Source organism: Hirundo rustica, chromosome 22, assembly GCF_015227805.2.
Source record: "Hirundo rustica isolate bHirRus1 chromosome 22, bHirRus1.pri.v3, whole genome shotgun sequence".
Taxonomy (NCBI): domain Eukaryota; kingdom Metazoa; phylum Chordata; class Aves; order Passeriformes; family Hirundinidae; genus Hirundo; species Hirundo rustica.
The window spans coordinates 3,095,738-3,112,438 of NC_053471.1; the positions used below are offsets into that span (position 1 = coordinate 3,095,738).

Below are 16,701 nucleotides of genomic sequence, written 5' to 3' on the forward strand. Positions count from 1 at the left end.
GTCAACGTGAGAGTGTGAATCTGATTACAAAACCAGGTATTTTTGTGACAAAGCATCACAAATCACCCACCAATAATGATACAGCAAGCTCCGGTATTGTCACTCACCTTCTCTGCCCACACAGGTGAGTGCACACAGTTCTCCCCACAGCTGAAAGACAAGCCCAATTTTTGTCATTTCTTTGTATGCCAAGCTGAATTTCAGTGTGCCATGGGTCACTCTCTGCTCCTTGTCTAAGCTGGGCAAGCGCTGTGGTTCTCTGTAGGAGCTTGCAGTGCACTTTTACGCTGCTCTAACACCTGACATGTTAATGCTCATGTCTGAGCAAGTGACACAGCAGGAGCTGCCTCAGAAAGGTGGTGGCTCACAGCAGGTGAAATACTGGGTTTGGACAGTTGCTCTAGGTGATCTTTATTTGAATATTTTGTGGATTAGGGCTTTTTAAGGGTGCACACTTCTAAAAGTCAGGCTGCCTCAATGACATCATGCAGATTTGCTTTTTTGCACAGGTTTTGGATCCTCACACATACCAAGCTCTAGCATTTCATCAAGGAGACATATCTGCAGGCAATGTGGCAGCTGCTTCCTGGCTCCTGGAGCCTGCATTGCTTTATTTGGGTCATGCAGAGTCTCTTTCCTTCCCCTTGAAGCAGGTAAAATGTCTGCTCCGTTCTGGCAGTGAGAGAGAGCACCACAAAAGCGAAGCTATTTCAGAAGGGAAATTGTAAATGAAGAACTTTGCACAGCACATTTCTAATCACCTACAGGCAGTGCTGCTGGAGTGAAGGGAGGCTAAATTCAGCTCTCACTTGGAGCCCCTGTAATTCCTGTGATCCTAATGTGGGTCACTGCAGGCTGAGCAGGGGGTGCAGGCTCACCACATCCCAGCCACGGAATTATCCCTGCACAGGAACACTCCCCATGCCCAAAAACCCCAAAAGGGAATTAGCTCTGCATTACCCCTTTGTGGAGCTGGAACTGCAACAGTAATGCAGCTCTGTTGGTGATGAAATTGGCTTTCAAAGTTTTGCAGGGGATCATTACGTTGATCACTAGTTCTGGCAATATTCCAACAGGAGAGTGTTTTGCTCTCAAGATTCCATGAAATTAGAAAAATCCCAGTTAGAACTAAATGCAAGTTCTGTCTCTCTAAGGATTAGAATTATGCAAAATCAATATTAATAGTTGCTAGTGCTTACAATGAATCAATATTACTTACTGGAGGTGTTCAGTAGCTCTGAAATGTACATTACTTATAGGGAAAAATAGAATTTAAAAATATCATTATGGTTTCTGATCCAGAAAAAACCCTACACTGCAAAATCACTTTGGTGCTGTGGAGTATCCAGAATAGCAGCTTCCCAAATAAAGCTTTGCCAAGCCTTGCTCTCCAGCTTGTGCCGTGCTGTGTGGGTGTCAGCTTGGTGTGCTCCTCGCTGTGCTGAGGGTGCTGTGTTCCAAATAGAACCAGAGCTTTCAGGGCTTTGTGTTGGGTTGAACAAAAAGCTGCAAACTACAAACAAATCCACATCTTCCTTCTGAGGCACCACAGTGGGGTGAACCTGCAAGGGAGAGCAGAGCCCAGTCACAATAGTTGAGTTTGGTGGGTGACCTCTGCAAAATTACTGAGCTTTCCAGGCTGATGACACAAAGCCATGAATTCATTTCCAAGGGCAGGGCAGATGTTTGCTGAAATATCCACCGGTGACTCCCTGGGAAGTTTGGTAGGACAAATCATCTTGCTAACAGGTTGCGAGTTTTGAGTCCATAAAAAGTGTGACCCAGTTTCCTATTCCATGACTGAACAATTTGCACAGCTCTAAATATAAAACTGTTGATAACAGATCCGTATTTGTGGGAAAGGGAGGTGCCTCAGGAGCTGCGCTGGGCAGCGTTTCCAACCACCCCACAAAACCTCCCTTACAGAAGGTGAATCAGGACGGGTTTTGTCCTTTTTCATTCCCGCATACAAATAAACATCAAAACCCAGGTTGAAATTATAAATATATTTGTGTTGTTTATAATCATGGCACTACACAGTGAAAATCATGTAATTTCATTTTTCTTGAAGGAATTGCAATAGAATAAGACAGTTTCGATACAGAATAGCCTCTCACTGTCCTGCTTAATTCCGTCTCAGCGTGTTTTCAGAAGTAATAACCCTAACAAATGGAAGCAGTGGGTGCATCGAATGCAGGAATAAATGCTCTCCTCCTGGCTGTGGCCTGAGCACACCCAGCAAACCTCATCAGCCAAGGGAGCAGCTCCAGAGCCGCCCCGGGGCAGGCGGGCAGGGCTGATCCCAGGGACAGCCCGGGCACAGCTCTCCCCCTGCAGCCCCAGAGCACTGGAGCGGGACAAACACCGGCGTGGCGCTCACGCTGGGGGTCCTGAAGTGAGGCACGGACACACCGTGGTTCGCTGATCCCTCTGCCTGGGGATCTCCGGGAGCGCTGATGGAAGGGGGCTGCTGGACCCCGTCACCACGCAGGGGCATTCCCTCCTACTGAGCAAGGCAGTATTTTAACCAGAGTGTTTTTTAAAAGAAATAACAGCGTTTACAGTAGTTAAACAAATGCTACTTTTTATCAGCTCTAATTTCTTTATGATAGCATACAGTCCTTATCTTGCTTATTACTATGTTGTCCATTACTTTAAGCCCTCACAGCTACTCTAGATAACAATTTAAATACACAGAGCTTTAAAAAAATATTTCCATTACAAATATTTTAAAAATATACTTATCCTAAAAAGCTGTCCAGCACTATTCCAAAAATCTCTTGTAATAAATGTCTTTTTAAATTTTAACAAAAATATCTACCATCATATAGAAGAGCTCAAGTTTTGACAAATCTATAATACAGTCAGAAATATGTTGGGCCAGATTTCACTTTTGTTTATACTGTTGCCAGTTTGGATCATGGTGTTCATTTCATTTGAGTTATTCCAGTATAACCAGGAGCAGAATATAGCCCTTAGTGCTTTAAAATAGCTAAATGGACTGGATGCTGCAACAGTTACTGGTGCTGAGCATTACAGGGAGGGAAATCCTTTACTTCACTGCATCTAAAAATGCAAAAGGATGTTATATTTAGTATTTGTGCCATGACCAAAGAAGTGCCAGGCATCTGCAGTGGATGACTCAGACCCAGAATCATATTCACTTACAGAATTTTTTTTTTTCTTTTGCTGAATGGTGCCTGCAATTGCTGTCATTAAATGGAGGATAAATGTTTCTGGAGAACTTTTGCAGGGGGAAAATGCCAACCTTCCTCTCATGCTTTCTACAATTCTAGGAATCATTTTAATTGCATTTTGTGTGAGTTTTAATAGAATCTCCCAGTACTTAAATCTAGGAAGGATACTATTTTAAATTGCTTCTGTATTTTCAAACTGAAACATCTCCATTCATCCAGTCCTGTTCAAAGTGTCTAGAACAATCTCCAAGCACTTATAAGAATCTGCATTTCATCAAGACAATCTGGAAACTCATCTTTTAAAACACTGGAACTTTTTTTTTTTTTTTGCTTTTCCCCCCTTTTTCCTTCAATCTTCAAGTTTAAATGCAGTGTTTGATTAAGGACCATGGAAATCAGCCCTGTCTGATTGCAGCAGGTACATGTGCAAGCAGAGGTGACAGTCTTGGGTCTGCCATTCCTGCCTGTGACCATCAGTGGCTAGAAGGGATCCTTACACATTGCGAGTTTAAGTCATGTTTAAAGCTTTTGCTCTACATTTTTTTTTCCTCATAGACTTTGGCTGATGATCTGGTAACTGATAAACCAAGGAAACTTAAGGATTTCCACTAAGTTCAGTCCTCGCTGTCGTCTTCATCATCATCATCATCCTTGCTGGGAGCACATCTTTGGAAGCAGTGCACCAGGGTGGCCAGGAAGAAGCTGGAGAGAATTGCAGCAATGGACACGGCGACTCCAGAGAAGATGATGATAAAAAGGTCTGTCAATGACAAACTGAATTTGCATTCACTAAAGCTGACCTCAGATAACTCATTCAGAGAGATCCTTCTGTTCTCCATGGGCAGGGAACATTGGATTTCATGGAGTCCTGCAAGGAAGAGGAAAGGGGAACAAATCAACAGAATATTGATGAATTCTTCTGTTGTTCTGGGTCAGAGATTGAATGGCTGAAGAAACGTCTTAGGGTTAATTCCAGGTTTATGAATTTGTACAATAGTCAGGGAAAAATGAAACAAAACACATCACTATCCAAAAGTCCCTTTGAGCAGCCCCTGGAAATTAAGTTACTTCTCCTTCAGCCTTCCAGGGATCAGGTGTGATCTAGGACCATGATTAGGAGGAATTTAAAAAGTGAATGTCGAAACTTGCATGCATCTAAACCTGGAGACCTGAAAGCAATTCCCAACTACTCCATCTGAACACAAACTCTGACTCTGAAACAGGGTAAGAGGGATACTGAAGTTTCTTCCACATGCTTCTACATTATTTTTTTCCATGTGGTTCCAAACTAGAGTAGGTTTGGGTTTTTTCTGGTCAAACAAAGTTTGGGTTTAATGGATGCTTGCTTGTCTGTGTCCTGCTTCCACCTTTTCTCTCTGGCTGTCCTGAGGCCACGCAGACTGACAGATATTGTTCCTCCCTGCATTACTGGAGAATGCCAAGAGCTGGGTTCTTTGTAATGAAAGCAAAAACCCCCAGATTTAAGAAGTGGTGAGGATACAGTTGGATCCTGGACAGTAAAAGCACACAGTTCACTGCCCAGCTCCCTCTTCATTCACCACGGGGGAACATCAGGAGAGGGAATTACCAGGGCTAGAATGGAACCAGAACTGTAGTGAATTAACTCTGCAGAGCTGCTGGCAAGGCAGCTTTTGTCTCACTACTAAGGACATGAATGTAAAGCGGAAATGTAAGAATTTTGTGTTAATGACATGAGAATTGCTGCTGAGTTACTTGATCCCCTTCCTCTCTGTGATGATCCCGGGATGTTCTCCCTGGTTTGGGCTCTGCCTTGCTGTGTGCACACAGAGTACATGACATTTCTGTCCCATGATGTCACTTTAAACGAGGAGTGGTGATGATGAGATTCCCTCCGTGTTTGTGAATCCCGGTTTTCTCACGGCTGTGGCATGTGATGTTTTACTGTTAAACCTGGGCTCCTCAGATTCATGGTGCTGCCCTGACTGATCATCTGGATCCAGCCCAGCTGTTGTGTTGATTTGAGAAGGAGTTTTAGTTAATTCCACATCCTGTATCGTATTTGCCTAAAGTTCTGTGGCTTCCCCTCTTTCTCCTGCTCCTCTGGGAGCAGACTGGGGATGTCCTGAGAGCTGCCCAGCAGTGCCAGCAGCCAGCCTGCCCAAATCCACGCTGGTTTTCCTGAGCCTGGAGTGCACTGGCCTTGCACAACAGATGATGAACAAGCACAGCTTGCTCTGGAGATGTGTGAAGCCTCCTGTCCTCAGAACTGACCTGGAAGAGAAAGCAGCTACATGGTTTCAGACATCCTCTGAGACTTCTGGAAATCTGACCCTGCAATGTTCTTGTCTTCTGCATGAGCTGATGCCCTGGAGCACCTGAGCACGTAAAAACTGAGGAGATAGAGACCTGCCCTCTCCAGCCTCTGACTGAGCTGAGCTACAAACCTTCCTGCTGAAACAACTGAGAGCTGGCCACCAAATCGTGTCTTCATTTCAGTAAGACTTGGAAGTAGCAGCTCTAGGCATTGATCAGAGTAAGCAAAATGGGGGACAGATGGATATCCTTCCCTATTCAAAACCATGAGAAATGAGGGACGAGTGAAAAGCCATAGGCTGGAATTTCAAGACCTGTGTCTTTTAAATCAGGTTTTAAAAAGTAAAGTGTTTTTAGCAAATAAATATAATCCTGATAGTGATCAAAGCAGTTACATGAGTGCAACATACTGCAAATTCATTTGAAGAGGAAATTCCTTGCTAATAGGAAAAGATCACTGCAGCATTTTGGCAGGAATACCTGCACCAGTTGAATACGGCACCTACACAAATTCCATTGCACTTGTAGCAAGCACAAGAAAAAACAAGTTTCTATACAACTGTGTTTCTGTAAAAGAAATCAGTCTAACAGAGGTAAGAGGTCTCTGACTTCATCTTTCAGGAGCACTGACTCATTTCAAAGACCACCGACCCAACTGAAGTGAAGAAATGTGCAGGTGTGAAGGACTCTGGGCTCATTATAATGCAAAGGGGGAATGGAAGGGGTGAGATCATGCATATGTACAAGCACTTTGAGTATGTAAGACTTGTAAATAAATAGAGGGCTAGAGTTTTGTGATTCATGTGCATGTACTTAGGAGATTACTCTCATGCCATCCGACATTGACATCAAAATAAAACATAGCACTTTTAACTTTAACTAGTTAGAGGGTCTTTGCCCATGATTTTATCAATTTAATTCAAATCAACATTGTTGGAAAACCCAGCACAGCCAAACAGAAGATTTTCTTTGGACTCCGAAGAGAATTTGGAACAGACTGTTCTTTTGGAACAGTCAGCAGCAAAGCCAGTGGTTCTGTCTCTGGTGGCACAAGGAATTTCTTCTTCCAGAGCTGATGCAGTGGTTGTTGCACCAGAGCTTCCAACTCTTCACCTGAAAATATCACTCCTGTCCTGTTCCACTGGTGCCCAGCAATGGATTCATCTTTCTTCTTTCCTTGGGCAGGAGGGAATTCCAGGGCATTAAACACCCTCTGCACAAAGAGTGAACTAAAGAATGGCTCATAGAAAGTTATCGTTATTAATTATAGGGTGTAGTTTTTTTTCCTTTGTGTGATTCTGTTGCATCTAGACTGGCTCAATCAAATCTCTGTTCTCACACAGAACCTACAAGAGGACAGAAGATGCCATTTAACCTCAGAGCTCTGCTTTCACACACTTTTACTTGAACAGCATTAATTTTTATAGTTTGTGGGGGTTTTATGTATTTTTTATTATTTTGTAGAACTTATTGTTTTACAAGACCAGCCAGGATTCTGGTAAAGGGCATCTCAAAGCAGCACGATATTTAGTGCTTGGCTGCAGCAAGAGAGCCTTTGATGACAGTTATATATATCTACCTCATTGCTCTCACAACATATTCAAGGAGTTGCTTCTTCATACCAAACAAAACTGTAAATGAAATAACAAGTGTGAGTGAGCTATAAATACCCAGCTTGGGTTATTTTGGTCAGGGCCATCCCATTATCTGTAATGACTCCAGCTGTCCCAAGGACAATGTCACACAGCCTGTATCCTTCTGCCATGTCATCAGAAGGAGCAGATGTACTGGTGCTGATTGCCTTGAAGTGCCAGGCAAGGCACAGGTCCTGGACTCTGCACACACTTGTCTCACCTCTGGAAAAATAAGGATGAAAATGCTGCTCTGTACCCTGAGGAGCAGATTGTCCAAGTAACATGGGAAGTGAAACTGCTGGAATTCCAGAACCATAATGTTAAAAGGAGAGGTGGGTTTTTAAAAAGATGAAGAAGAAAGTGTGTTCATAAAGAAGTGAAGCAGGAGGGTTCCAGGTAGAGATATTTCAATGAAATTCCCAAACAGGTTTCAGAACAATATGACTTTGAATGCTTTATATTGGAGGAGTACAACTCCACCAAGTCCAGCACTCAAATCCTGCCAATAAATCACAAGCAATTAGGCTGCTGCTAGATCCTAAAATTCACTTTGAGTTTGTTTCTGTTCAGGACTATGCCCAGGCTAAAATCTTTCCCTGTACAACTAAACATCCCAGAAAATGGAAGCAGCCCCAAACCAGTCTGCATGCAATAATTTCAGATACTTTTTGGGTTGGGGTTTTTTGGTTTTTTGTTTGTTTGTTTGCTCATTAAAAAAAAAAAAAAAAAAAAAAAAAAAAAAAAAAGTCTTTTTTAGAGTTCACAAAAAGCAGGTACCAGGACAAAGAGCTTCTTACCATTCAGCAGTGGATGACAGAATGAGATCATGCAAAGGCACACTGGGACATGCACTGGGATGTATGGAAATACATCCACAGAAATATCTGAAACCATAAATGTTTAAATGAGCTGCATGCACACATGTTCCCTACTATGGATACAGTAAATATAAGAGCATTACAATAGGCTTTTTTTTTTTTTTTTTTTTTTTTGAGTGAAATTAGTATTTGCCCTTTTGGCCGGAATTTAGCTGTTGCCTCATGTTGCTGAATGTAGTTGATACAGATTTGAAATGTTTAAATGCAGCATGTTGTTTCTTGTGTGGTATTTTGCTCCCAGCTATGGTTTGCCTTAGTCTCCTTAAACACTGCCACAAATGTCTTAGATGTATTAATAAGCAATGAGAGAGACATTGCCTATGAAGTGAGATTTCATTGAAAATAGCCTTGAGCGATCAGAACAGTAAAGCTTAAAAAACTTGAAGCCTGGATTTAGGTCCCTAAGTAAAACTTTTGTGGCCAAGTGCCCTAAAGTTTTGCAGAACAGGAGGACACTTAGCAATTTGTCTCAATGCATAAATATAAAGTTCAACACCAGGTGTTCACATCTGCAAGTGCTGTCTTCACATCTCCAAACATATGAAAGATGGAAGTACTCCAAATAGCCTTAGGATGGAAGAAACAGAGTGAAAAGCCAGTGGCAGTCAGATCATTTTACTGAAAATGTCTGGGAGATCAAATTATATATTTATATATGTATATATATAGAAACAGATTTGATGCGCTTGTTAAGGAATATAATTTCTGTGAGGAGTTTCTGCTTGAGCAGGATAAAAGCTGCTGAATGTGTGAAATGTCTTAGGGCTTTTCATTCCTTTCCAGACACACAGATCTTCTGTTCTGTCCTGGTGATGTGGGAGCATGTGCACGACACTGGGGGAGAGCTGATGGTTGCATTGGACAGAACAGCCTGTCCTTTCTAGCTGCAGCAGGTTCTATATTGGTACATGAAGTTAAGGAGCCTTCTCTCCACAGCAGATGAACAAATAAGTGCTAATAAAGGCTGATAAGTCAGGAGGACTTGTAAAACCCTCACTTTCTTTGCTGGCTGTTGGTTCAAGTGTTGAACAAAACCCGTCTGCTCGTGTCGTTATTATGCTTTGTTTTGAAGAAAATCTTTAACATTTTCTGTTAAACCTATTAAAGGCCTGGATTAGTGAAATGAGAGATTGTTTAATTTATAGAATAAGTTGTGCAATAGGTCTCAGATTGGAATGGGATCATAGAAAGGGCCAAGAAGCAAGAGGTGGTAACCTCATGGCATGGAATGTCTAAATGGGCTTAGAAAAAACATTCAGTTCTTCTGGGTCTAGAAGGGTCTGGAGGGAAACTCCTGTGAGGGGCAGCTGAGGGAGCTGGGAAAGGGCTGAGCCTGGAGAAAAGGAGGCTCAGGAGGAACCTTGTGGCCCTGCACAGCTCCCTGACAGGAGGGGACAGCGGGGGGGGATTTGGGCTCTGCTCCCAGGGAACAGGGACAGGAGGAGAGGGAACGGCCTCAGCCTGGGCCAGGGGAGGCTCAGCCTGGACAGCAGCAGGAATTTCCCCATGGAAAAGGTGCTCAGGCCTTGGCAGGGGCTGCCCAGGGAGCTTTGGAGTGCCCATCCCTGGAGGTGGCACTCAGTGCTCTGGGCTGGGGGCACAGATTGGACTCAATGGCCTTGGGGGTCCTTTCCAACCTAAATTATTATCTTATATGATTCTCACTACACTGATTCACCTGTGAATTTCTCTTTTAGGACTGAATTCAGTCTGAATTTCCTGCTTACAGCCTCACTGTCACCTGCTCTTAGTTTTTTCCTACTTCCTCTCACTGCCATCCTTCTCCCCTGTTTTTTTGCACAGACAGGCTTTATCTGGAAATATAGCACTTTACTAGAATTTACTTCTCCATCCATTCTGAAGAGGTCTTGAAAGCCACAGAAGCCTTTCAAGTAGCTAAACAACATCTGTGTCAGTACTGACACTAAAACACTCTCGGAGTATCTTAGAAAGTTTCCAACTTCCACAACTTTCCAAACTGGAGCAACAGTTGATCAGATGAGCCCTGAGCACCAGTCCTCACCTCAACTTTGGCTACTTCAATTTCAAACATTCAGAACATCTGTTTTATTTATCACAGCACAAATCTATTTGGAATTCTGTCTTTGGCCGCTTCTGAGTGAATTTTTCCAATCTTCCTGGAAATACAAAGGTTACCCCTAAAAAAGCTCAGCCTAAACCTTTGCTAAAAGTCTTTCTAGTACTGTTTTTATAGATAGCAGCAAAATTTTTAATTCTTCAAAGGGGAGTGGGGGACTTAAATAACTAAACAAATAAATTAATTAATCCCAGAAATTGTATACAACTACCCAAAGATAAGGGGAAGAAAGGAAGTAAAAAGCAAAATGAGGGCAAGATGACAGAAAGGAGACACTACAGTCACACTCCAAGGAATGCTTAAGCTCTAATTAAAAGTAATGTTAAAAATGCATTAGTCATTAGCAAACAAGGTCACAGGCTCAGCTGCCCAACGTATGTTCACCGAAAATAAAAATCCGTTACGGGAATGTCAGCAGAGTCCTTCAATGTGGCCATTGCAGATTACTTGAATTGCTTTGTTACAGACATTTATCTGGATGCAGTCCCCTCATCCTGATGGGATCCTCAAAGAGATTCAAGAAATGTCTTTTGCTCTAATTTTAAACAACCAAGATGTTTCAGCAAAGATTTATTCCATCAAAGCCCTTTGTATTTAAACACTGAAATTGAAGGTTCATAACCCTCTGTTCTGTAGGTCATTTGCACTAGTGACAATCTTTTGAGTTTCAAACAGTATTACTAAAAGAACTAGGTTAAGAGATGAGAAAAAAAAGAAAAGTGCATTTTTAGCCAAGATAAATGCAATAAACAAGCTCTGAAAGCAGAAGAAACCTGGCCAATACGAGAAGTTGCGGAGTGTATTTTTGTAGACCGACTTAGGCACTGGTTCTTTTAAGGTATTTTTTTGTTCTATGAGTTTTCATGGCCCCATGGAATAAAATCTTCTATGAAAGTTTTCATACTTTTCTTTTTAGGGATAAAGTTCTAACAGCAGCTCTTCTATTTCAAAAATATTCTTAATATCCATACTCCTCCTGATGAGAAGGCTTTAATATGTACCATTTGCCACCGTGTGCCATTCAGACGTAACAAATGCCTACACAACCAAACATCCTTCTACTGAAAATCTTTATAAGTGTTGTACTTAACCACTGTGACCAGCAGCAAACACTGACTTCCCCAGGAAAAAGAAGTTTTCTATTTTTTTCCACTTATCACCATCCCACTTCTCTTCACATTGCTTTTGCCTTCTTTGCACTATGCTCACTAATTTGTTTTTAACTGACTACTAACCAAATCATAGGGGAAACTTTTAGTTTTGTTTTGCAGGATGAAGAAAATTCTGGATTTAATATCTCTTTATGGTAAAATATGTGTTTGCTGTATTAAAGTTCTAGGTTCAATTCAAAATTTTAGTGCAGATTTTTAATAAGTCTGCCTGCAAATTTGCCAGGATGAGGGTGTCATCTGGGGAGGGTATTCACCTAATGCCAATGAAGCTTTTATTAAAATTCAGGCTAGATGAATAAATACCAAAATCTGTAAAATTATTGAAATCCCAGCTGATTGTGTGAAGCGACAAGTTGGATGAGCAGAGGCAGCTCAGCTGGGCAGAGCCTTTCCAGCCAGCTGGGCAGGCAGGTCAGCAGAAGTTAGAACTTTTACAAGCTGCTTCTGGTACTGTGCCAGGAGGAAAATGGACCTGACTCCTGAAAACTAATGAGTTGAAGTACGGCTTTTGTTCAGATCACTGAGTCCACCAGAAACCTTAATTACAGAGGGGCAGAGCTTCAGGATCAATTATCCAGATTTCAGTTCACAGAGACAAAACTCCCCTTTTTAAATCAGCTTGGTATTTCTTTTGCAAAAGCCAAGGGCGGCTTGGGCTGCTGAGTTCCCTGCAGTGCTGCAGTGAGAGGTGGAGCAGTGGCTGGGTTAGTGAACAGTTCAGTCTCTGAGGAGCTGCCCTCAGACAGGCACATTCAACTGCTTTAAGTGCCGTTCAAAGTGAGGAACCTAAATGAATGCCCAGACCCTAAATCTGTTTGCAAACAAACCCTTGAGCTGCTGCAGAATTCCAAAGCAGAAGAAGCCATGATCTTTTCTTGGGCCCTGGAAATGCATCCCTATCTTTCCTCCTGTATTTCCAGACAGAAAGCCTGCTGTCCTACTTATCCTGGTGTGTTTGCTGCAAGAATCCTTCATCTCCAGCTTTACAGAAGTATCAGGAGCAGCCAGGGAGTCTGAATGCTGTGTTTATTGAGTTGCCCTTCCCATATTCCCAGGAAAGGCCAGGCAAGCGTGATCTTGGATAAGTAGAACCAGACAAGTAACACTAATTTAATCAGTTCCTAATGGGAATCATGTTGTGACGTCATTAAAAACTGGAAACTGGGTGTAAAATGTAATCAAATCATAATTCTAACAATTTAACTCTGACTTTAGGAAAGTTCTTCAAGGCACGCAACTGTGGCCATGTATTTCAAAAAGTCATTGAGACAGAATTTCCTTTTGGGGTTTAGTTTTGCAGTCACCTTCATGAACAATGTTTTATTTTGCTTTATTAAAGGCGACAGTGAGTGTTTTTATGGCAGCAGCTCACAAAAAGCCCTGATGCTTTTCTGCATCCAGGCACATCTCTCCCTGGCATGGCTGGCTGCAAAGAGAGCAGGGGACTCAGTCCAGGCAACAAATCCTTACAGGGCAGCTCTGATCAAATCAACCACTTGAATATTTGCTCCTTTCCCTCTTTGTCTTTCCAAATCAAGTCTTAGTTAAAGTTTGGAAGATCTGGATAAGCTGGTCATTTTTCAGCTATTTGGCCAAAACACAGCCGTGGATGAGAGGAAACGCTGTGGGAAGCATCTCTGAGCTTGGAAGACACTGGGAAACCAGCAGTGCTATGGGAAAGCTCACTTAGTTGAGATGCCCAGACTAAGTTCAGATACACTTCAAAACACTGAGGGAGCAGCAGAGAAAGAGGTAGGACACACTCAAACTGAACAGACTCATTCAGGATCAAGGGGAACATCCTGGAAGTTCAATAAAAGCCTGGAGAAAGTGAACTGCTGTGTGAACTCATGTTTAGCATTAGAGACAGGCAAATAGTTGCTTCAAATTGAACAAACTTTAGCTAAAGCAACAGGAAGGGTGGGATAATAGGTTTGGTTTAGAAAGAATCCAGATTAAAATTTCACTGAGACAGAGAAGAAAAAACCCAGTACTTTTTCCTCAGATCACTTCTTCCTTTAAAGAGCTGACCTACAGCTAAGAATATTCAGGACAACGTAGATGAGTGCATTAGAAAGATGCTACCCAAGGTCACAAGCATGGCAAGAACCTGAATAACTGACTGCAGAGTCTGAGCCTGGAGTGCCAGGACACAGGAGAACAGGGAGTGGGTTTAGATGGGATATGAGGAAAAAATCCTTCCCTGTCAGGGTGAGGAGGCCCTGGCACAGGATGCCCAGAGCAGCTGTGGCTGCCCCATCCCTGGAATTGTCCCAGGCCAGGTTGGATGAGGTTTGGAGCACCCTGGGGTCATGGCAGTTCCCTTCTGGGCCCTCCTAAAGTTTCCCTGCTCCCAGCAATCTGCCTTTGGGAGCAGCTGGTTCTGCTCAGTGGCAGGAGTTTATTCCCTGGTGCTTGTTGGGAGACATGAACCATGAGATGATCTCCTGCTAAAGCTGGATTAAGAGAGGCTTTGGGGTCTGGTGGGACATGTGGAGCAAGAGTCTGGATTCCCTAGACATGGCAGTCTTAACACTTTTATTTCCCCCCACCCTGCCCCCCGTGCCTTTCTAAAAATTACTGGCTCAAATACCAGGATTATATATCTTGAATTTTGGGGGGTTCTAAAGTCACTTCAGTTTATTTCCCATATTGGAAGCAGTGCTTTTTCAATGAAAAGAGCCCAAATTGAGATGCTGAAGTGTTTCAAACACAGAGCATCACAACAAAATACTCCCAGGAAGGGGCTAAAAATCACAGTTGCATAAAATGGGGATTTAACTCTTTTGTAGCAGCTTCATAACTGATCAGTAAAATGAGAGGAAAAATCAGTTTTCCTAAGGAGCTGGCACAGAATATTTAACTGCTCAAAGGGCTTATTGTAGAAAATATATTTACCAGAGAGAAAATGAAGTCTGGAAGAGAACTAGCTCTGGGCTGAATGAATTTGAAAAGGCTCTTTCACTGCCTATGGAAGTTTAGTCTATAAATCAAAATTATTAGGGCTTAATTTTTAAATTTTATTTCTTAAGTGGGAGGAGGACCTGCTGCTAAAAGAAGCCAACACGAATTTACCGGGCTCGTTTGCTGAAAGCATGCAATTACAGCCTGAGCAAACTGCAGGCAGCACACAGACAATGGGAGCAGCCACACACAGACACACAGACTGCACTGGCAGCCACAGAGCTTTACCTTTCTGGAGCTTGGATGCATTGTCCTGTATCCAGCTGAAAAGATTGGCAAAGTCACAGTCACAGACCCAAGGGTTGCCCTCCAAGCGGATGGTCCGCAGGGAGGGCAGCGCTTCCAGGGCTGCCACGTTTAGGCTCTGTAAGTTATTGTCATTCAGTTCTAACACTTGGAGCTGGTCCAGGTTCTCAAAAGCAGCCTCGTCCACATCCACCAGGTTATTGTTCCCAAGGCTCAATTTTATCAGCTTCTCTGCTGATTTGAATATCCCAGCATCGAGCTGTGTTAAATTATTGTAGCTTAAGTCTAAATACACCAGTTTGGTAGAACTGCTAAAAGTGCCCTCTTCTAAAGAGGTGAGGGAGTTATTCCTGAAGTCCAAATAGACCAGGTCTCCATAAAATATAAAGAAGTCAGCTGGTATCTCCTGAATGTTGTTATCAGCTATAAGAAGTTTCCGTACATCCAATGGGAAGGGGTTAGGAACACTTGGGAGTCCTTGGTCCCGGCAGTCTATGGTGTGGTAGTCCATACAGCTACAGACAGCAGGGCAAAGATGACCCCCGGGCAGGAAAAGCAGGCAGGCAAAGCCAGCAAAAGGCAGGAGGCAGGAAGGAAAGCATGGCAACATCGTCAAGGATCTGGAGGCTGTGATGAGCACCACTTCTAGGAGAAAGACATTTTGCTCAGCTGAGCAGGAGTGCCTGGTACTTGTGTGTGTGTCTGATTGTATCCAGGAGATCACATATCATCACAGATCCGATAGCAGCAGTCTGGAGGGGGAGGGAGGAGAGAGGGAGGGAGGCAAATGTGAGGATTTACACTGTCAGAATATTATGATGCTGCACAGGGTGAGGAGAGCGATGATTGGGTACGCGGAGGATCTTTCAAAGGACTCCCTTGCTTTTGTGAGCTAAAAAAAGCCCAGAGCCTGTTTGAATATTTGCTGTATATTCCAGCAAAGGGGAAATCACACCTGATCCTGTGACTCTGACAGCAACAGCTTCTGCTTAAAAAGCCCTTCAGGTAAAAATCCCTGATGAGATCACTTACTGTGTTTCTCACTAGGAGCCTCCATCAAGGTGACCAACAGCTGTGGAAATGCCAGCCAGGGTCAGGCAGTGTCCTGAATGCCTGCTAAGGACAGTTTGTCCTTTTATTTGTACAACAGGGAACAGAAGGGGGGAGCCCAAACTCTGCTTTGTGCTGTTTCTGGATTCCTCAGCTGTTAAAGCAAGCCTGCTCACATTATCTAAATATCAGTGTCTTTTAACCAAGAATAACCTACAGCAGCCACAAGGAATACAGCCTCCAAAGTGAGGGGCTTTTCCTTCCTGTTTTAATGACCCAAAACCTACTTTCTACCACAGCACCAGTAATGTCTGTTGGGCCAAATAAAAGTGCAAAATGTGGATCAAATCTTTAGCTGGTTAAAATTGAACTGGCTTTCTTCATTTTCAGGGGGTTGAAATATTTGACAGTCAATCTGCCTGTCTCCTGTGGGACCGCAGAAATGATTTTGCAACAAGGCATCTGTGTTTTCGTGACGTCCTCAGACCCACACCCACAAAGGCGAGCCCTGAGCCAGCTACACTCAGCTTTTAACTCCATCCCTCCCTCTTTATGCAGGGTGTGTAAGCAGAGAGGCTGGAGAGCTGGGGGCACACCTGTGTGCTGCGGTGGGAGATTTTTCTGGAGACAGATGGTATTTGGGTGCTGTGGTGGAAGGCTTTTCTAGATGCAGATGGTGTTTGGGTGCGTGTTTCCTGATGAGAGGAGCACGAAGTCAAACACCTTTGGCAAGCTCATTCTTAGGTCAAAGAGAGGCCAGAAATTTCGATTTAAGGTCCTATTTTATAACTGGACTCAGAGTATCTTTCATCCAGAATAGGGGACAAACATTTCCTTCTCAGAAAGCCTTTCCTCCAAGATACCTGAACTCAAACAGTGAAAGCAGCATCCCTCACCTCTCCTTTAGTGCCTACCTAGAAACACTGAACAAAGGGAGGGAACAAAGAGGGAGCCACACTCTTCTCAGTAGCACCACTGACAGAAAAAGATGAAATGGGCACAGACTGAAAACCATCTGAACACAAGGAAACACTTCTCTTACTGTGAGGGTGGCCAGGCTTCCCAGAAGGGTTGAGTACCACCACAAAACCCAACTGGGAACAGCACTGGGCAAACTTGCTCTGACTCTGCTTGAGCAGGGAACCAGAGGTCCCTTCCAACCTCAGC

General features: G+C 43.2%; 1 protein-coding gene across 1 annotated transcript; it reads right to left on the minus strand.

Annotated features, from left to right (window-relative positions):
• Positions 1–2,138: 2,138 nt before the first annotated feature.
• LRRC38 (leucine rich repeat containing 38) lies at positions 2,139–15,187 on the minus strand. Its single transcript, XM_040084624.2, has 2 exons — positions 14,467–15,187; positions 2,139–4,065 (listed from the first exon to the last, which is right to left on the minus strand). The coding sequence occupies exons 1-2, from the start codon at positions 15,092–15,094 to the stop codon at positions 3,812–3,814; spliced, it is 882 nt and encodes a 293-aa protein (XP_039940558.1). The 5' UTR covers positions 15,095–15,187; the 3' UTR covers positions 2,139–3,811.
• Between the last annotated feature and the right edge of the window lie 1,514 nt (positions 15,188–16,701).